Source organism: Phyllobates terribilis, unplaced genomic scaffold (assembly GCF_046119375.1).
Source record: "Phyllobates terribilis strain yellow unplaced genomic scaffold, ASM4611937v1 Scaffold_1__5_contigs__length_1240528914, whole genome shotgun sequence".
Taxonomy (NCBI): Eukaryota; Metazoa; Chordata; class Amphibia; order Anura; family Dendrobatidae; genus Phyllobates; species Phyllobates terribilis.
Window position 1 is genome coordinate 170,146,706 of NW_027362761.1, and position 21,646 is coordinate 170,168,351.

The 21,646-nt window shown below is 46.6% G+C and overlaps 1 protein-coding gene across 1 annotated transcript in view; it reads right to left on the minus strand.

Moving 5' to 3' along the window:
* The window catches only part of LOC141248348 (KN motif and ankyrin repeat domains 1-like), a 56,305-nt gene extending 34,864 nt beyond the window's left edge, over positions 1-21,441 (minus strand). Inside the window, 2 exon segments of the mRNA XM_073669352.1 lie at positions 18,931-20,542; positions 20,545-21,441. Of these exon segments, the coding sequence (XP_073525453.1) occupies positions 18,931-20,542; positions 20,545-21,117 (2,185 nt within the window). The 5' untranslated portion in view covers positions 21,118-21,441.
* Positions 21,442-21,646: the final 205 nt, after the last annotated feature.

Sequence of the window (21,646 nt, forward strand, 5' to 3'; positions counted from 1 at the left end):
CACACTGAATTTGAGCAGAAACTAGGGCAGCGCAATGGCACAGTGGTTAGCACTGCAGCGCTGCTGTCCTGGGATCAAATCCCACCAAGGACAACATCTGCAAGGAGTTTGTATGTTCTCCCCGTGTTTGCGTGGGTTTCCTCCGGGTTCTCCGGTTTCTTCCCACATTCCAATGACATACTGATAGGGAATCTAGATTGTGAGCCCCAATGGGGAAAGTGATGATGATGTCTGTAAAGCGCTGTGGAATTAATGGCGCTCCTTCCCCACAATCCAGTAGAATGTAAGCCCGCAAGGGCAGGGTACCAGTTTATCATTGTTAGTTACTGTAAGTGATATCTTTATTTTGTATGTAACCCCTTCTCATGTACAGCACCTTGGAATTAATGGCGCTATATAAATAATATTATAAGCAAGTAAAATAAATAAACTGACCTGTGGGGTGGATATTAAATGCATAGTTTGGCAATTTGTGCTACTGATTATTACGTTAGTGTGATGGAACAGCTTATAATCTTAATCAATCAGCCAGACGATTAGGTTTGTTAAACCAAGAGAAATACATTTACAAGTCAACATAAACACAATAGTGTATGTGTATTTCTGTGGCTGGTCAAGAAGGTCATACTGTTTGTATAACCCTGATTGTTGCCTCCTATTGGTCTGTGGAACTATGAATGTTTGCAAAATATGTTGATTAACCATTGTGTGGACCCTGTAGCTTGTTGACTCACAAAACAGGAGGACAAACTACGCAAATTCATTAAATGCAATGAGACCTTAACACTGCATCTCCTTCCCCCCCGTGGCTGATGACCATTATATGCACATATAAAAAAGAGTTTTCTATCCTGCAGCAAAGAGCTTTGAAACAGAGAATTGAAGGAGACTTTACAAGGAGAATCAAAGTTCAGACTCTCTGGGACCATCAGCTTGGAAGCATGGCTTTAACCAAAGAGAGACAGATTTGGATTCTACATGATTCCGAACTAAGAGTATATGGCCCTGACTGGGAAGATACGGATCTGCTCCACTTACCATCAGAGAGCCCATGGATACATTTGGGGAGACCAGGTTAGGACGATAAAGTCACCTGGTATGTTGTTTCGGGGTGCCAGGTGGGACCCTCCTGTCGCCTGGAACCCATGGAGACATTCGGAGAAGCCAGATTGTGACCAGCCAGTCATCTGGCCCCATGGAAACTCTCGGAGAGGCCAGGGTGGAACCCTCAGGTCTCCTTGCCTTGTACCTCCATGGACTGCTAGCTTCCTAAGCTTGCCGCTACCTTCTCTGTGGGGACCCGTCAGAAGCAGGGGGCCACTGGTTGAGGTAGTTGGCCCTGGAAGTCCCAATGTCACAGCTGTGCTATCCCAGCCGGGCCAGCAGAAGGGGGGAGACTGTGTAATGTTGTACCATCTTGGGCGTTTTGCTGGGACTGTTCTATGTGTTTACTGTCCGTTTTGTGGTTCAATAAAATATTGCCACACTGTTTTACCCTCACCTTGTGTTGTCTGAGTAGTGTTACGCCCAAGGAAGACCCCTTGTCTTTACAGTTAGATTTCGCCCTTTGCAGAGATGCCAAATTAGCATCAAAATCTGCATATTCCTTCATTAGGTTTTGATTGTCATTTCATTGCTGCAAAAACCACCATTTTTTTTAAATGCTATGGGGCAAAGTCATTAAGCTGTTTACACCACAATTCTGGCATAAAACGCTTTAAAGCTATGTTAACACGTTGCGTTTTTGCAGCGTTTTTTCCTACAGGGAAAACCTGCTCTCTTGGCAGTAACAAAGCGTCTTGCAAAAAGTAGATTTTGCTGCAGATTATGTATGTCAATTGTCAACAGTACATTCTTAATAAAGTTAGTTTTAGTCACCTAAAATGCATGGTTGCTTTTTTTCCAGCGTTTTTGCACTCATTGCTTTCTATGGCTGCAAAAATCACTGAAAGAATGGACACGCTGCAGATTTTTTAAACACGCAGCGGGAAAGCAGTCAGGAAAAAAAACAAAAACAAATGTGTGCATGAGATTTCTGAAGTCTCAGCTTTTGCTGGTATGGTACTGTAAAAGGCTGCTTTTCATTTTCATAAAAAAACACTGCAATACGTATAAGCATAGCCTAATATGTCACAATGACTCGCCCCCTGGGCCGTGGGGCACTCGGAGCCGGGCAACAGGGCAATAATGGGGGTAGTAGTGGCAACCCGGTCCTTGGCTCAGGGTGGTCAGACCGAATGTTGTGGCAATCTATTTGTAGGGTTTTGAATGTCCGACTACGCCACCCGTGGATTGCGGTCAGGGTTAACCGCCGCTGCAGTGCAGACCGCTAGGGCAGATGTAAATGTGCAGCACTGAATAGTACAACTCCCAACGGGAGGAGTATGGCCCCAGGGCAGTATATAGGTGGATGATGGAGGGGATGATTCCGACCGCAATAGCCAGGAAACGGAGGCCTCTTAAACAGTTCAGGGTCTTTATTAGAACAGGTGAGACGACCCAAAAACAGTCCCGGCTAGGAGGGGGCCTGGATGTCTGAGAACAAGTGGAAAGCTGGCCCTGGTCAGGGTGAGGGTGAAGGCCTACCGTACTTTCTGCGCTCTTTCTGGCTATTTCCCTCCTTGTGGTGTAACAGCCCACGTTCCTGAGCTCACCGTGTCTTCTCGCCTGTATGGCTTGCAACTTGGGTCCCTTTCTACTTTTGGCTTGGTGCAGCTCTGCTGGTCCCTTCTGCTGTGGCGGAACCTCTGGGCTTCTTAGGCCAAGGAACATACAATCCCCTGCGGACTGGTTATTTGCTGCAGGACTTGGAATCCTAACAGTCTCGGACACCAAAGTCCGGTGGTTCAGTTTCTCTCTCAGCCAGGACAGGCTTCCCTCGCCTTCCGTCCCTGGCTCGTGGCTACTCTGCTGCCACTCGTCCTCCTCAGCCTCAGCTGAACTGGCTCTCCCTTCTCTGGGACACCTCTCACTCCAGAGACAGGTCGTCCAGAACTCTCTAACCCTGCCCCCAGTTTCAGCTTTTATAGGGGCAGCCTGCTCCCCCTACTGGCCTGGGACAGCAGGTGCTGCATGCTAATGGTCACTGACCAGAGAACCTCCCCCTTGCTCTCAGACACAGCTTTATTATACATTAGTGGCATCCAGGCCAGGGTGACACATTCTCCCCTAGTAAAACTTAGTACTCCGGGACTAAGCTTAAAACAAGAGTAATATGCATGACCATAAAAACATTATTAGGCAGGTAGAAGCAAACGACGCACAGGTTGAGTTCTTAAGGTCACAGTGTGGTCTGTGACCGGGTGTCCATTTCACCAACAACAACGGGGAGCTCTAACCAGGTGGGAGGTCTGCCGTAGCCCCAAGTCTTTGACAGTCCTTGTTCCTTCCGTTGGTTAGCTCCAAATATATTTACAGGAAAGTCTCGGTTACTCACAGTTCATAACCTGTTAGTCCATGTATTAACTGAAAGAATCTGAGAAAACACGTAGTTACTGGTCATGCAATTACATTTTAAACAATTCAACATTTTGCAGGCTATTTACATTTGCTATCACACCCTACACTCTCCAGCGAGCTGGTATTTGCCCCTTAGTGCTCCAGGTTGACCTACGCAACCCACTGTCTGGTGGTGGTCTAACCTGGCTTTTCTCACTAGCGCTCGGGGTGCAGTCAATGGCTAGTTTTACAGGCAGGGCAGGCAGCTGTCTGCGGGTCCTTTGGCTTACCGCAGGCATGGCAGGCTCACTGTCAGCAGAGGGTTGATTCTCCAGGCTGCTGGTACAGGCTCTTCTGCCTCAGGAACTGCTTGTTCTTCTTCACTTTCCTGCTCTGGTGCTGAATTGGTTGCAGGAAATGCAGGACGGGTACCACTATGACATCGTTTATCCGAGTCCAGGTCCGGGGTAACTCTCCGAGAATGGTGCTGATCATTTCTTCCTTGTCCTCTGCGGGTTCAAGGTCACTTTGATCCTCTTCTGCATTCCGTAGTTGCTCGGGGCACCTTTTTAGGTGTTCTCTGGAGACGGTACTAGTGGTCTCTCCTCCATCCTTAGTGACCACGCACACCTTCGGGTTGTCGTGATCAGACTGCAGTACTGTGTAGGGTTCCCTTTCCCACTGGTCGTCCAGCTTGTGTAGCCTTCTCTTTCACTTCAGGACCTGCTCACCAGGTTCTAGGGGACCAGCAGGGGCGTGTTGATTGAAGAGTCTCTCTTGCCTTTCTCTCACCTGGGCCAGACTCTTCTCCACACTCTCCTGTACCTTATTGTACTGCAGTCGCCTTTCCGTATCCCAGTTCGCATCTGGGGAGGTGTCCTCGGGTGTTAGGACTCCCATCTCCAGGTCTATGGACAGCTTACCTGGTCTGGCTCGCATCAGGTAAGCCGGGGTGCAGTTTGTAGCATTCACCGGGATATGGTTGTATAAGTCTATCAGGTCCGGCAGTTTTTCTGGCCACAGGCTGTGTTCCTCCAGGGGCAACGTCTTCAGGAGATCAATGACTATATTGTTCATTTTCTCACACATCCCGTTGGTTTGTGGGTGGTAAGGCGTTGTCCGAATCTTCTTACAGCCATAGAGGTTGCAGAACTCTTGGAAGATTTCAGCCTCGAAAGCTGGACCCTGATCTGTCAGGACCTGTTCCGGATACCCGCGTGGGCGGCAGAAGTTTTGCTGGAAGGCTCTGGCCGCCGTTTGAGCAGTCAAGTCTTTTACCGGGACCACCACTAGAAATCGGGAATAGTGGTCCACGATTGTCAGGGCATAAACGTATCCCGACTGGCTTGGAGCCAATTTGACGTGGTCCAGAGCTACCAGCTCAAGAAGCTGCTTGGTGACGATGGGCCTCAAGGGTGTCTTCTGGCTGGTGCGGTCCTTCCTCCTTAGATTACAAGGGCCACAGTCTCTGCACCACTTCTCTACAGCCCCTCTCATGCCGATCCAGAAGAACCGTCCTCTTAGCAGGAACTCCAGTTTCTTCCAGCTGAAGTGCCCCGCTCTGTCATGGTAAGCCTCCAGGACCATAGCTGCATCTCGCCTTGGGACCACGACTTGCCAGGTCAGCTTGTGCGTCCGGTGGTTGACGAGTCTTCTGCACAGCTTACCTTCATAGAAGAACAGCCTGCTCTTCTCTTTCCATAGTTGCTTGGCTTCCTCTGGAGCATCCGGATCTAGACGGGCGTCTTCTCGGGTCAGCAGGTCTTTCACCATGCGGATTGCAGGGTCACTATCTTGGGTCTCGGCCCAGCCGTGGTGAGGTAGGGGATTGATCATGATGGTTGTTAAGTCTTCCTCCTTCACGCAGTGGGAGTATTGAGTGGCCCCATACCGGTGGAATGCAGGGAGCTCTACTTCCTCCAGCTCGTCCGGATCTTCTCCCTCATCGGGCAAGTGGGCCATTCTCGATAGGGCATCTGCATTAGCATTGGCTCGGCCAGCCCGGTATTTGTTGGTGAAGTCATAATTTGCTAGCCGGGCCATCCACCGCTGTTCTAGGGCACCAAGTCCAGCATTGTCCAGATGCGTTAACGGATTGTTGTCCGTGTACACAGTGAACTTCGCAGAGGCCAGGTAATGCTTGAAACGCTCCGTTACGGCCCACACCACTGCCAAGAATTCTAGCTTGAAAGAGCTGTAATTCTCCGGGTTTCTCTCGGTGGGTCTCAGCTTCCGGCTGGCGTACGCGATCACCCTTTCTCTGCCCTGTTGGTTTTGTGATAGTACGGCTCCCAGCCCCACATTACTGGCGTCCGTGTGGAGGATAAAAGGCTGGCCGCCGTTTGAGCAGTCAAGTCTTTTACCGGGACCACCACTAGAAATCGGGAATAGTGGTCCACGATTGTCAGGGCATAAACGTATCCCGACCGGCTTGGAGCCAATTTGACGTGGTCCAGAGCTACCAGCTCAAGAGGCTGCTTGGTGACGATGGGCCTCAAGGGTGTCTTCTGGCTGGTGCGGTCCTTCCTCCTTAGATTACAAGGGCCACAGTCTCTGCACCACTTCTCTACAGCCCCTCTCATGCCGATCCAGAAGAACCGTCCTCTTAGCAGGAACTCCATTTTCTTCCAGCTGAAGTGCCCCGCTGTCATGGTAAGCCTCCAGGACCATAGCTGCATCTCGCCTTGGGACCACGACTTGCCAGGTCAGCTCGTGCGTCCGGTGGTTGACGAGTCTTCTGCACAGCTTACCTTCATAGAGGAACAGCCTGCTCTTCTCTTTCCATAGTTGCTTGGCTTCCTCTGGAGCATCCGGATCTAGACGGGCGTCTTCTCGGGTCAGCAGGTCTTTCACCATGCGGATTGCAGGGTCACTATCTTGGGTCTCGGCCCAGCCGTGGTGAGGTAGGGGATTGATCATGATGGTTGTTAAGTCTTCCTCCTTCACGCGGTGGGAGTATTGAGTGGCCCCATACCGGTGGAATGCAGGGAGCTCTACTTCCTCCAGCTCGTCCGGATCGTCTCCCTCATCGGGCAAGTGGGCCATTCTCGATAGGGCATCTGCATTAGCATTGGCTCGGCCAGCCCGGTATTTGTTGGTGAAGTCATAATTTGCTAGCCGGGCCATCCACCGCTGTTCTAGGGCACCAAGTCCAGCATTGTCCAGATGCGTTAACGGATTGTTGTCCGTGTACACAGTGAACTTCGCAGAGGCCAGGTAATGCTTGAAACGCTCTGTTACGGCCCACACCACTGCCAAGAATTCTAGCTTGAAAGAGCTGTAATTCTCCGGGTTTCTCTCGGTGGGTCTCAGCTTCCGGCTGGCGTACGTGATCACCCTTTCTCTGCCCTGTTGGTTTTGTGATAGTACGGCTCCCAGCCCCACATTACTGGCGTCCGTGTGGAGGATAAAAGGCTGGCTATAATCGGGGTAGGCCAGGATCTCATCCCCTGTGAGGGCCATCTTCAACTGGCGGAAGGACTCCTCTTCCGGCTTGACCCACTTGAAGGGTGGCTTTTGGCTTCTGGACTTAGACTGTGCTATCAGGAGGTCCTGCATAGGGGCTGCCATCTTAGTGAACCCAGGGATGAACCTTCGGTAGTAGCCTACCAACCCGAGGAAATGCCTCACTTCTTTGATGTTAGAGGGGCTTGGCCAGCTCTTGATGGCTGTCACTTTGTCGGGGTCAGGGGCTACTCCCTCTGCACTCACCACGTGTCCCAGGTACTGGACCTTCGGTTTCAACAGGTGACACTTTGAGGGTTTCACCTTCAGGCCACAGCCTGCCAGGGCTTCGAACACCTCGGCCAGGTGCTTTAGATGGTCCTCGTAAGTCTTCGAATAAACGATCATGTCGTCCAGGTAAAGGAGGATCGTCTTGAAGTTTCGGTGCCCTAGACAGCATTCCATCAGCCTCTGGAAGGTCCCCAGTGCATTGCAGAGCCCGAAGGGCATACAATTGAACTCCCTCAGTCCCATCGGGGTGGTGAAGGTGGTCTTCTCCTTGTCAGCGTCTGCCACAGGAACCTGACAGTACCCGCTTGTAAGATCCAAAGTAGAGAAGAAGTTAGCTGATTTTAGGGCTGCTAAAGACTCCTCTATCCTAGGTACCGTCTTTCTTTTTTACCAAAACTAAGGGAGCTGCCCAGGGGCTACAGCTATCTCTAATGACCCCAGCTTCTTTCATTTCTCTCAGCATGCCCTTTGCGTTCTGATAATGTGCAGGGGGTACAGGTCTGTGCCTCTCTTTTATTGGTGGGTGGCTCCCCGTGGGGATGTGTTCTATCCCTCTTACTCTGCCGAATTCCAGCGGGTGCTTACCAAAGATTCTCTCGTACTCCTGTAAAACCCGGTAGACTCCTTGTTTTTGGTGCAGGGGAGTGGAGTCAGCACCCACGTGGAGTTTCTGGCACCAGTCCTCCTTTTGTTTCTGGGAGCCATTACCCTCCGCCTTTGGAGATGGAGGCAAAGGTTCCACGGCCCTGATAGCATTGTGTTCAACAGCAAACAGTTTGGCAAGTGTAGCGTACCTGGGTAAGTGTACCTCCCTCTCCCCAATGTTGAGAATGCGAACGGGCACCCTCCCATGACAGACATCAACCACCCCCCGGGCTGTGAAAATAGTGGGCCTGCTGTCTGAGTACACGGGTTCTACCATGGCTTGGTAGTCTCTGCCTCTCAACCCGATTGCAGTCCGATACCAGATCATCATTTTACTTTTGGGAGGCATGGAAATGGGGAATGGGTCACTCATTCTTTCGCTACCGATCTCACCACCAGACAGTTCTACCTGCTGCCGTCTCATCAGAGCCTTAATCTCTTTGTTGAGGACTCTCTGTTGGCTGGAACTAGCATTCATCGCCACCTGCTGCAAAATCATAATTACTTCTGAAAGACAGTTTTCAATCACGTTAGTACCCACAGTTATTTTAAGGTGACTCTCACGGCGATCAATGTCCACAATGATCACTCCCTGTGCCGGCAGTTCAACCTTACCAATCTTGATGGTCATCTCTCTGAACCCCACTTGCGGCACAGGTTGGCCATTGCTGGCGATGATGCTTAAGTCATCGTCTGGATAACGGGTTATATCCGCGTCATTCCAGTACCGCTTGAAAAGTACGTAGGGGATGGTAGTCACTTGAGACCCGGTGTCCAGCAGTGCACTCATGGGGATACCGTCCAGCACTACGGGTAAGACCAGGCATCCCCCCACGTACTTATCACGCCAATTAGACGGGCCTGGTGACCTTATGCCTGGAGGCTGGCCCTCTGCCCTAGGTCGGGCCCATTTAAAGTACAGTACCTTGCTAGGTGTCCTGGCTGATTGCAACGGCGGCAAATCGGCTGTCCATCCTCAGTGTAGCAGTCGGCGGGCCTCCCTCTGAATGGCAGGATCCTCCTTTGTCGACGCCACGGGACATCCTCCGGATTGGAAGCCAGCTTGATGGGTCCTGACGGGTCCACCTGTAACGACTGTACGGTCCTGGTCAATGCAGCAACACTTCTGGTTAGTTCCTGGACCTGATGGTGCAGGTCTGCAGGGGGGGACCTGCGCATCGGCCCCCACAAGGTCTACAGGGTAGGGCGCCGCCCCCTGGTGGTAAGTAATGGCAGGGCGCCGGGAAGTTACAGCGCCACTTGGTGGGGGTTCTCGGAGCACCCAGATGGCCCTATCCTTGAACTGCGCAAAAGTCAAATCGGGGTTCTGTAGGGCCATGAGGCGCAGCTGGGTCCTGTGGGCGCTGGACAGCAGACCTTCTATGAACTGGTCAGTTAACAGCTTATCGGTGTCCTGCACGCTACCAGGGTCACCTTGTTTGATAGCTCTCAGGGCTTCTTGCAGGTTCAAGGCATAGTCTCTGATACTATCCTGGGCTTGCTGCTTACAGCCATAGAACCGCATTTTAATTTCTGCTGAGGTACGGGTATCAAAGGTACTCTGCAGCCGGGCCAGAATGTCCTTTACAGTCCTTTTCTCCTCATCTGACCATGATTTCACTTCCCGCTGGGCTGCATCGGTTAGCTGCCCTGTCAGAATGCTCACTTTCTGTTCTTCTGTCAGGGGATAAACTTTAAATAAACTGTGCAGTCTTTCCTTAAAGTCAGTTAACGTATGGGATTCCCCTGAGTATTGGGGCAGCCAGGCTGCTCCGGGGATGTAGGGCATGGAGAACGGCATCACCGCTGCTGCAGCCACGCTGGTGATAGAAGGTCCCTCCACGTCCGTCATCTTCCTCCCCCCTAGTTAAGCGTGGCCTACCTTCCGACGATCCTCTTCTGTAGGCCGCAGCTCCGCTGGTGCTGCTCCGGACGAGGACCTTGCGTCGCGTCCTGGTGACGTCAGCGTCGCTCTCTCTCCTTCCAGGACCTTGCGCAGCGTCGGTGCGTAGGGCGGGGCTTCAGGTCTCGCGCGGTTTGGACGTCCACGCCCCTCTTCTTCCCGCGCGGTGTCCTGAAGATGGCGTCGGATGGTGGGAAAACGGCTGAAGATGGCGGGAAACGACTGAAGATGGCAGGAAACGGCTCCGAATGGCGAGAAACTTACTTTTGAGGTACGTGTACAGTCTTTTTCAGGCGTGCAATACCCGTTGGTCACAATCCTGCCGACTACGCCAAACCTGACTCGCCCCCTGGGCCGTGGGGCACTCGGAGCCGGGCAACAGGGCAATAATGGGGGTGGTAGTGGCAACCCAGTCCGTGGCTCAGGGTGGTCAGACCAAATGTTATGGCAGTCTATTTGTAGGGTTTTGAATGTCCGACTATGCCACCCGTGGATTGCGATCAGGGTTAACCACCGCTGCAGTGCAGACCGCTGGGGCAGATGTAAATGTGCAGCACTGCATAGTACAACTCCCCACGGGAGGAGTATGGCCCCAGGGCAGTATATAGATGGATGATGGAGGGGATGATTCTGACCGCAATAGCCAGGAAACGGAGGCCCCTTAAACAGTTCAGGGTCTTTATTAGAACAGGTGAGACGACCCAAAAACAGTCCCGGCTAGGATAGGAGGGGGCCTGGATGTCTGAGAACAAGTGGGAAGCTGGCCCTGGTCAGGGTGAGGGTGAAGGCCTACCGTACTTTCTGCGCTTTTTCTGGCTATTTCCCTCCTTGTGGTGTAACAGCCCACGTTCCTGAGCTCACCGTGTCTTCTCGCCCGTATGGCTTGCAACTTGGGTCCCTTTCTACTCTTGGCTTGGTGCAGCTCTGCTGGTCCCTTCTGCTGTGGCGGAACCTCCGGGCTTCTTAGGACAAGGAACATACAATCCCCTGAGGACTGGTTATTTGCTGCAGGACTTGGAATCCTAACAACCTCGGACACCAAAATCCGGTGGTTCAGTTTCTCTCTCAGCCAGGACAGGCTTCCCTCGCCTTCCATCCCTGGCTACTCTGCTGCCACTCGTCCTCCTCAGCCTCAGCTGAACTGGCTCTCCCTTCTCTGGGACACCTCTCACTCCAGAGACAGGTCGTCCAGAACTCTCTAACTCTGCCCCCAGTTCCAGCTTTTATAGGGGCAGCCTGCTCCCCCTACTGGCCTGGGACAGGAGGTGCTGCATGCTAATGGTCCCTGACCAGAGTACCACCCCTTGCTCTCAGACACAGCTTTATTATACATTAGTGGCATCCAGGCCAGGGTGACACAACAATACTTTTGAACAACTCGAATGTACTGTAACTTTTGACATTTTTCATGCCAGTCTTAGCAAGCTATGCCAATATGGGAAAAGAATGGGTGAGACAGGGTATGGCTGAGCCCACCACCCATCAAGTTCATGACACCACTAGAGTGGCATAATTTATGCCAGAAATGTCCCCCAATACGTGGCCGGAATACATTTCTGCTGGAAGCGCTTGGCACTTGTAAGATGCAGCCAATTCTGATCATAGCTTGTGAAGTTGTCTAATATATAGTATAAGCATAGGAATGCTAGGATATAGGATTGCTAGAAATGACTCTGGCGAGTACATCTGAAGAAAATGTCATACATGTATAGAGTAAAGGAACCGAGCACTTCCCGGTGTCAGAGCAGTCACTTTAAATAGCACACCTCTCATACAGGAAGAGTCATGTTATGAGTAGACACATAGTGTGAAGTCAGCCTCACCGCTGGTCTAATGCTCCAGTGTCTACAGAGCAGATGGCCACTTGTCACTCAGGCCTGGCTCTGCCGGCGCTGCTTTTACCTACACCCGCTCTATAATAGTACAATGGTATTTTTATCCTGAAGTGGCACTGTGGTTGCTGCTCTGGCCAGGAGTGAAGCAGTTTCCACATTATGTGCCCCTTACCTCTATAAAGAATTGTCACGAATATTGCAAATAATTTGTATAACGTGAGGCCCAAATCCTTCTCTATACAGCATATCAACACCACAAAGTCTGACATATCTGCTTGTACAGGGAAATACAGTATACATAATGCCTCCATCAGGTCAATGTATTGCAAAAAGTGTCTTGTTTGTCTGCTGACTGATATTGAGTAACAGTTTTATTATTTTACCCTCTAAAACACCCAATATTTCTCATACTATATAACCAAATCTACTTTAGGTCACACTTTAAAAATTTCTGCATTTCATGAGTCAAAGTAAAATCGGTCATGATAATCATGCTGCCCAAACCGCAGTAATACATGGCTGCAAAAGCGCAGGCAGACTGTTCTGCTCTGAAATGCTGTGGTGTTTTATGGAAAACATACATTGAGAAGCCAACTGGGGACTATGGCTCCGATTCATCAAGACTGGCGATTTTCTCACCGGTCTTGAGGAGACTTGCTGGAGTCAGTCGCTCTTAATTCATGAGGTGCACGCCTCTTCCTTAATCTGGAGCTTCTGTCGAGTTATGTGCACTACGCCAGTCAAATACTGGAGTTCTGGCATCTGGAACACCATGGCTAGTCATGAATTAGACTAGCTGTGGCATCCTGCGCCGCCACACCCCTGTCCCATCCCAGCTCTGCCCATTTTTGAGGAGCTGGAACGAATGGACGTTAAAACGGCAAAAGTCGCAACAGTTTGGTGCAACTCCAAGTTGTGTCAAGATTGAGATTTTTCAAAGCTTTTATGCTACTTTTTTGGTGTAAAAGCTTTCATGAAGCAGGGCCTGTGTGTCTCAGATGCTGGAAGCAGGTCCCCGACAGCTTCTTCATGTGGATGTATAGGGAGTCTTTCGAATGGAGCTTGGAGAAGCCGCTGGGAACTTGCATTCAGCTAGTCATCCGAGACACAGTCTCCAGCAGACTTCTCAAAATACATTTTTCTCTGAAATGCCGCAAAATTTCACAGTGAAACATGCACAGCTGCAATTAAACAGCTGGTGGTTGCCTGCCTAACATTCGCAGAGCTTGTAATCGTGGCTCTGAACCTGCTGGGATTGCTGGAACGCATGGTTAGCTCCTTATCCTGCACAATGCCAGTGCTACTGTGTGCTCTTCAGGTGCTGCAGAGGCAAGTCTGCCACATACAGCAGCATTGAGAGATCACAGTTCAGGCTCAATACTGCTGGTCAGAACTGTCAATCAAGCAGGAGCACACCACCCCCAGCAGGCAGGAAGCCGGGAGGCAGAGGAGCAGTGTGCTCCTGTAGAAGAAGCAGAGGCAACCCCTTTAAAATCAGATGATATTTTAAATGGCTCCAACCCCTCTAATATCTGGTATTTTATTTTAGATACTGTATTATATAGTACATGCCCTTCAAGATTTACCTAAAGAAGACTGGACAAGCCCTTCTGTCCTAATTTTGTGAGAATTTGTCAGATATCTTTTTACGGTTAATGTTTATCTGCTAAAGCGGAACACAGACTGCTGAAACTTCCTCCCAGGACTGCAGCATAATAAAGATTCAAGGGGTTTTGTGAGGAACATAGCTCAAACATTACTCTTTTAAGGGAGCATAGCTATAATGGATATAGCCTGTTTGCAGAGCCCAATTATGTGTGAAAACTAGTATAGTGAAGGTGCTACATATGGAACCTGGTATCCTACTTGTATAAGATATCAAATAAAGCAGCAAATTCATAGGAAGCCATGGGAAACATATCTTCCTTTCTGAATACTGTTAATATAGTTAATGTTCTATAAGTTAGAGAAAACAGTTTACATGAATCAAGCTGCCTAAACCGCAGTCAGCAGGTTTCAGAGCCAGGATGTACAACTGCAGCCTGGTATATTTTTCTCTGCAACGCTCTGGCATTTTATAGAAAATATACTTTGAGTTGCAGCCGGCCAAGGAGAAGACCAGTCTGGCGCCAAACACGGTTGCTCTCCCCAGCGCTGCTAGAGGTGATTAACAGGTCTCTCCCCATGTAGACGTGTGGAAGAGATCTGTCAATCACCTGGAGCAGTGCTTGGAAGAGTCGGCCGGGGCCAAAGCTGGACTAGTCTAGTCCACAACCAGATTCTCAAAGTAGGTGGTCTATGAAATGTTGGCACTAGGGATGAGTGGACCCGTGGAAGTTCGGGTTTGGGTACAAAAACTAACTTTAGTCCAAAGTTCGGGTACCAGAACTTTACCCAAACTTGAACATGAACCCGAACCCCATTGAAATCTATGGGTACCTGGAAAATTCTCTCGCTTAATTCTAGCTGCCACATTTCAAAAAATAATAGGCTGTGATTGATGTTGCCATGGAACCACAGCTTTATATCAAACTGCCTGAGCTTTTTTGTGTGCATCTAGGCATAAAAAGTATTTCCAAATGTCTTAGCCTCCTGAGTGTAGGTATGTTCGAAGGAGCAGGATAGCTGGTTATTGATTACCTAAATTACGAGGGTTATTCAGGCTTATGATATTTATAACTCATCCTTAGGGTAGAGGTTATCAATATCAAATCAGTTGGGGTCTAACACCTGCCACTCCCATAGATCAGCTGTTCGTAACATGGCACTAGGCTTCACTTTCCCAATCGCATTGTGCTCTAATCTGAGGATCTGACTCACTTTAACATCATTTCAAAATCCATTTTAATCCAGCCAGGTTTTGCTGGTTTCAATTCTGAAGTGCTGAACATTAGTTTAGAATGGCATATATAAACTACATTATGCTACTTAGCTAAAATCAATCCAAACTGTATATCTACTTCAGCAACTGTATCAGACTCAGGATTAAAAGGAGAAGCATTGTCGGACATGACTGCTGCTGCTCCACTTATATCTATCCAAGTGCTCTTCTTGGCTATCGCCGTCAGCCCCATAGACATCGAAGAGTAGTAGCAGTCATGCTTTACCATGACACTTCAGGAGGAGATCCCAAACAAACAAATGAGTGGGACCCCAGTTCTAGTGACCATTGGCCAACAGACATTCATAAATAATGGGACACTTGCTGGATGGCAATTAACTTTTGTTTACACGTTGAATCAGAGGAATTACGATTGACATTTCCATATATGCAAATAAGACCAATGTAGTATACAGAAGATACTCTTTAATCTTCCTGTATAAAAACAGTTCCAGGACTTGTTTAGGAAGGGAGGGGGAAAAGCTTTTCTGTTTTTGTATGTAATTTATTCAGGGTGATGTTCCCATGCTTGTAATTATTTGAAAAAATGTTTAATAAAAAGAGTCGGATTTAAAAAGACGAAAATCTCTTTAGTTAGAATATTCCTTGTAAGAAAGGAGGATGTAAGGTCCTGAATGGTAGATATGTGCCACCGAGGTGGTTGGCTTTGGTAATGTAAAATCTGTATCAGTAACACTAGACTACTGAGAAAGTTAATTTGACTGAATTTTGGGTCCAAGATTTAAGAGCAACCAAAAGAGGGAAAAAAGGTTGTTTCCATAATCCATCCATCCAACTGCTTGAGCTGCTACTGCCTGAAATACAGAGATTGCGAGGCTGCTACATTTACTTTGTTTTATTGCGCCTGAAGAAAGGACTGTTTATGTTACTCATTTGTACTTTAGAAATGCCTTTTTTTTTGGAGCGGTAAAGTTTATAATGGACATATGGTTTTGATATAAAAATCCTGTGCGTATCCAAGCGGCTACAAGAGTGCTGATACCCTACATCCTTTAATAGAGATTTTTACCATTATAAGCTTTGTACCTGATTATTTGGAACAGTATGTGTTATGGCTACAGTGTGCTTTCTAGTACTAGTCACTGCTGTAATGTATTACAATCGGACCTAGTGGCCTCTTGACATGTGTGATGCTCCTCATTTATAAAACGTGTATTTTTATGAGAAATTGTTATAAAGATGAATAGATTATGTCCACTTTGTTTTGTACATTGAGCAGTCAGAATATTTGCAGTAAATATATAATATGGTCTGTGAATGATGCTTAGTCTCCAAATAATTTTCATACGTACTGTATAGTTTACTAGACATTAATCTCTTTAACATCACTATTTGTGGTAATAGTACGTCCTTGTGCCCTGGGTCTATTGGGCCAGGGACGTAATATTATGCGGAATATGATCGCGCCCGCACGCAAGCTGTGCGGGGCGATTGCCGCCGGGTATCAGCTGATTCTCACAGCTAACACCCGGTGCTATCTGCTAGGAGCTTTCCTGCACTGCTCCCAGCACATTAACCCCCGAAATGCTGCAATCCAAGTATTTCGGTGGCAAAGGGAGGTAAGCGCTGCTTACTTACCTCTTCTCCGGCGTCCCGCGCTATCTGTGCGGGGTCCCAGTGGTTGTCATGGTGACCAGATGTCGTCATGACGACATCCGGGTCACCAGACAGCAGGAAGTTAGTTAAATCATGCTCAGTGCATGGTCTAACTAACTTGTGTGTGCAGGGCTGCAGCCTGCATAGCATAGAGCTGCTGCTGCAGCATTTCTATGCTATGCAAGCTCTCTGGGTTAAAAACAATAAAGTACACATATTTGGTATCGCCGCATCTGGAACGACCTGACCTATAAATCTGTCCCACTACTTAACCCCTTTAGTGAACATGGTAAAAAATAAATTAATAAATTAAAACGAAGCAAAAAACGATGCTTACTCATCATACCGCCAAACAAAAAGTGGAGGAAAACGCGATCAAAAAGACAAACTTAAATAAAATTGGTATCGCTGAAAACGTCATCTTGTCCCGCAAAAACTAAGCCGCCATACAGCTCCATCAGCGGAAAAATAAAAAAAGTTATAGCTCTCAGAATAAAGCGATGCAAAAAAAATTTTTTTTTCTATAAAATAGTTTTTATTGTGTAAAAGCGCCAAAACAAAAAAAACAATATAAATGTGGTACCGCTGTAAACGTACTAACCCGAAGAATGAAGCTGCCTTATCAATTTTACCCCACATGGAATGGCATAAAAAAAAATCCAACAATTTCGGAATTGTTGGTTTTTGTTTATTCGGTCTCCCAAAAATCGGAATAGAAAGCGATCAAAAAATGTCACGTGTGCGAAAAAGGTACCAATAAAAACATCAACTTGTCTTGTAAAAAAAACAAGCCATCACGTGACTGTCAGCTAAAATATGGAAAAATTCTAGCTCTCAAAATATGGCGATGCAAAAACTAGTCTTTAAAAAAAAAAAGAAAAAAAAAAAAGTTTTTTTAGTGTGTGACAGCTGTCAATCATAAAAACCAGATATCAATGTGGTATCGCTGCAATCGCACCGACTCGTAGAATAAAGTCATCAAATCACTTATACTTCAGGAGGAACGGCGTAAAAAATAAACGCTAGGGTTGTGCTAGGGTTGGGATTTTTTCAAAAATAAAGAAAAAAAAATGACGACAATATGGCGACTAGCGTTGAGCCCAAGTACTCGCTACTTGAGTTTGCATCGGGTGCTCGAGTATGCACCGAGTATCACGAGTGCTCAAGTGACATGCTCGAATCTCCACCCCCTATGTTTTGCAGCTGTTATACAGCCCAAAAAAACTTGCTGGGATTGCCTGCCATGCACGAGCGATCCCCGCATGTTTTTTTTGGGTGTTTTAACAACCGTGAAACATGCGGGCAGGAACTCGAGCATGTCACTTGAGCACCCGCTATACTTGGTGCATACCCGAGTACCCGATGCAAACTCAAATAGCGAGCACTTGCGCTCAAGACTAATGACAACTTATTCAATATGATGACCTAATGTTATCAAATTCTGTGTCGTACCTCTGAGTTCAAAATGTTCACTATACCCCTTGATAAAATCCTTGAGGGATCTAGTTTCCAAAATGGTGTCACTTGTGGGGGGTTTCCACTGTTTAAGCGCATCAAGGGCTCTCCAAACGCAACATGGCATCCGCTAATTATTCAAGCACATTTTACATTCAAAAAGTCAAATGGCGCTCCTTCCCTTTCGAAAGCTGCCGTGTGCCCAAACAGTGGTTTTCCACCACATATGGGGTATTGGCGTTCTCAGGAGGAATTGCACAACACATTTTGGGGTCCATTTTTTCCTGATACCCTTGCAAAAATAAAAAAATTGGTGTCTAAAGTAACATTTTTGTGAAAAAAAAATAAATGTTATTTTTTTCTTCCACATTCCAAAAATTCCTGTGAAACACCTTAAGGGTTAATAAACTTCTTGAATGTAGTTTTGAGCACCTTGAGAGGTGCAGTTTTTAGAATAGTGTCACTTTTGGGTATTTTCTGTCAAAAAGGCCCCTCAAAGTCACTTCAAATGTGATGTGGTGCCTAAAAAAATGTTTTTGTAAATTTTGTTGGAAAAATTAGAAATTGTTGGTCAACTTTTGACTTTTATAACTTCCTAATAAAAAAAATGTTGTTGCAAAAATTGTGCTGATGTAAAGTAGACATGTGGGTAATGTTATTTATCAACTATTTTGTGTGACAATTCTCTCTGATTTAAATTGCAAAATTTTCAAAATTATCGCCAAATTTCCAATTTTTTCACAAATAAACGCAAGTGATATCGAAGAGATTTTACCACTATCATGAAGTACAATATGTCATGAAAAAACGATCTCACAAATTCATTCACTGTCTATGAAAGCCACTGTACTTGGCTTTTGCTAAAAGTCTCAGACAATAAAAGCAGTAGAGTGCATGTGTGCCCATCATGATTTATTTGGAGCACTTCAGAGCCCCGTAGTGTTGATATTTGGGTTATTTTGTTACATTTTCATATTCTTAAACAGTTATTCCCATCTTAATAAGTTCTCTTGTTCAGAGAAGGTCTCATTGACATGCAAAACATCCAGCTCTGGGATAAATTTGTGCAGTCTCCTATAGCCAATAGGTAGTGCTTCTAACAGAGTGACTAGACCCAGTACTCAAAGACACCAGTCAAATTATCCCAATTTTAAGGACAGTTTGCATATATTCTGGTTCTCTTACAGTTTGTATAGTAAATTGCATAAAATTCTGTGCTACCTATGGAAAATCTGTAGAGCATAAAGAGTTGAATTAAAGCTCTATACGGCAACGGGAAGAAGATTTTGTAGTAAAGTACAGAATGGACATACAGTGTATTGAAATGTCTTGTAGGTCCTTGGATAAATTGTCTACATGGCACCTTATACAGCAATTATTACAGTTTTTAGTCACTCTTAATATACCAGCAACGATCTTACCTGAATATAAATTCAGCTCCAAGCTTTTCTTCTGTAGTCCTAAAGTCTGCAAATCTTCATTACTGCCATACTTCATAACAGAGTTAATGGATGAGATTGTATGGATAAACTGAGAATTGAGAGTCCCAATCTGGGAATATGGTTCACCGAAGGTTTCAGCAAGTTCGGTGTAATTTTCGGCAAGGAGCATCTGCTGTTCTTGCAGCAGCTTCTGCACTCTCTCAATGTAATGGTCTATAGCTGGAGAATTAACATTTGATACATTTTCCTTTACTGCATGGGAAGACACTTCTTCAACAGGAACAGATCTTGTGTCTGCAGGAATGGGTTCAGGCTCACTAGGTCCACAGGCTATACTACGTGACTTGACTCCAACCAGAAAGTTATCAAAGACATTTATTTGACCTACACCAAAATCTTTGTTTTTTTTTATGGAATTAAGATGTTCAAAATCGGACTCAGACGTACATATTCCAATAGAACGTGTTTTTGGTATGGCATCGATTTCCTTTACTTTACCACCTCCTATAGCTACTGAGCGCATTTCCACACTTTCTGTGTTGGTATGTTTGCTGGACATACTGTAGGCAGTATTTGTACTTACATCAACCAGACCTGGCACCTCTGTGTTGGTGGTTTGGTCTGAGACCTCAAATTCTGTGTTTGTTTGCTGGCTTGTAGTCCAAGGAGTCACATTTATGGCAGAGTCCATTTTGGTAACAAGTTCTGTATTAACACCACGTGAATAGTAATCCAATAATGGTTTAATTATCACATCCACAGAACAATCTCCACATGCAACAGATTTCACATCCTGAACTACCACCTTGTCTTGGGACAGCTCATCTACATACTCTATGCACAGCCCAGTTTCACAAATGGTCGGGTCCACACCAACACATTTGTCACACATCTTAAGCAACTGCTCCACACCCATGTCACAAGTCTCCAGGCTCTCCTTTACAATCCAGTGATTCATTGGGAAGTCAGGGCCCACAGCTGCATTTTGAAGCAAAGGGCTACAGGAAACTCCGATGCTGCATGTTTGTAAGCAGCTACCAACAGAAGAGTCAACTACATCTAAATACTCTCCATGGTTTTGGTCCCTGGTTTCTACTACAGCCTCAAACATCTTACTGAAAGTTAATGGCTGAGCCATCACGGCTTTGTCTACTCCTTTTCTTGAGCCTGCTGCCCGTATCTCCAGCTTTAGTTTAGTCATTTCCATTTCATAGGTGGTTTCTCTCAAATCTGTTTCAAGATGGTACATTTTATCTTTAAGTGTTTCAATCGTTTGCTGTTGGAGTTCTACTTCTCTTTCGACATCAGTAGTTACCCTAAGCATCTCTTCAGTTACCCCCACTCCAGTGCTTCTAACACAAATTTCAGTACCAACAGAGATCTCTCTGGTAGGTTTAGCAGATTTATAATATACAACCACGTCATTCATGTTTTCATCAGCACCGACCGCAACAGAACGACCACATTTTTCCTTAGATTTCCTCTCCTTAGACTGTGAGGAACAGTAATCTTCAAAACTGCTAGCTTGGATTTTCTTTTCTAAAGCCTGCATCTCAGCCGTCAGTTGTCTGAACTCCTTAAGTGTGTGTGTGTATTTTGTTCAGGAGTGTCTATCTCCTCCTCCGAATCTATATGTAATTCCCCACCAGTTTTAACAGTAGTCCGTGATGATTCAAAGCCAGCAGCATTCCCTGCACTGTAGGATCTTTTACGGAAACCTGTGGCATCATTCTGGGTACTAACTTTTTGGTTTTTAATTCCAGACATAAGCTGTCTTTTTTCTTCCTGTAATACTGAAATCTTTACTTGAAGTATAGGAATGGTTTTTACCTGTTCCTCCAGTTCTTTCAAGCGTTTAAGTGCCACAGCCATCTGCTCCCTGATATGTTGGAGGTGCATGGGACTGACATTCGTCACTGGTGTTGCGACCCCTGAACTTAGTGGACTGTGACGAATTGAGCTTCCTAACGAGGAGGCAAAGAAAGCACTATAATCACCATTAACTTGGTGTCCATTTTGAATCGGCTGGGCAGTTGATGTCAATGATGAAAGGGAACCAGTGGAACCCATTCCCCCAAAACTGGCCAACCTGGGCCTACGTACATCGGTGAAAGATGAAGCTAACTGCATGACTTTTTCTTTTTCCAGCCTAAGGCGCGTTTCCATTAGCGTTTTTGTAACATGAAAATTGCGTTTGGGAAGATGAGGGGATGGTGGTGCTAATGGTTTGTTTTCAGGGATGGCTAAAAAGTTTGGAGAAGCTTCTTGTGAAGCAGGTGACCTGGCAGAACCAGAAACAGTATGTCGCCTAGCAATTAATGAAGGAGAGTGCTTATTCTCATCACTATTAGAGGAGGAAAGAGACTCTGTGGAGGGACATCCAATTCCCTGGCATGTTTCTGTCTTGTCCTCTGACAAATGGGAGCCCAACTTGTGCTTCTTTAAAATGTTAATTTTCTTCAGGGTGTTCCCCTTTTGTATGTCCTCAAGAAGTGTGGGAAAATACACTGCAAACAAGTCCAACCTAAAATTTATATACTGTAGATAATGGTTGCACTGGGGCAGATAATTAGCTTTCTCCCTTGTGTTCTTGTAAGACGGTAACACACAGGTTTGAGCTTCTACGTACAAGATCACGCTGATAACCTACATAAAATATTAGTATATAAATGGAAGACCCTGACGTCTTTGTGGT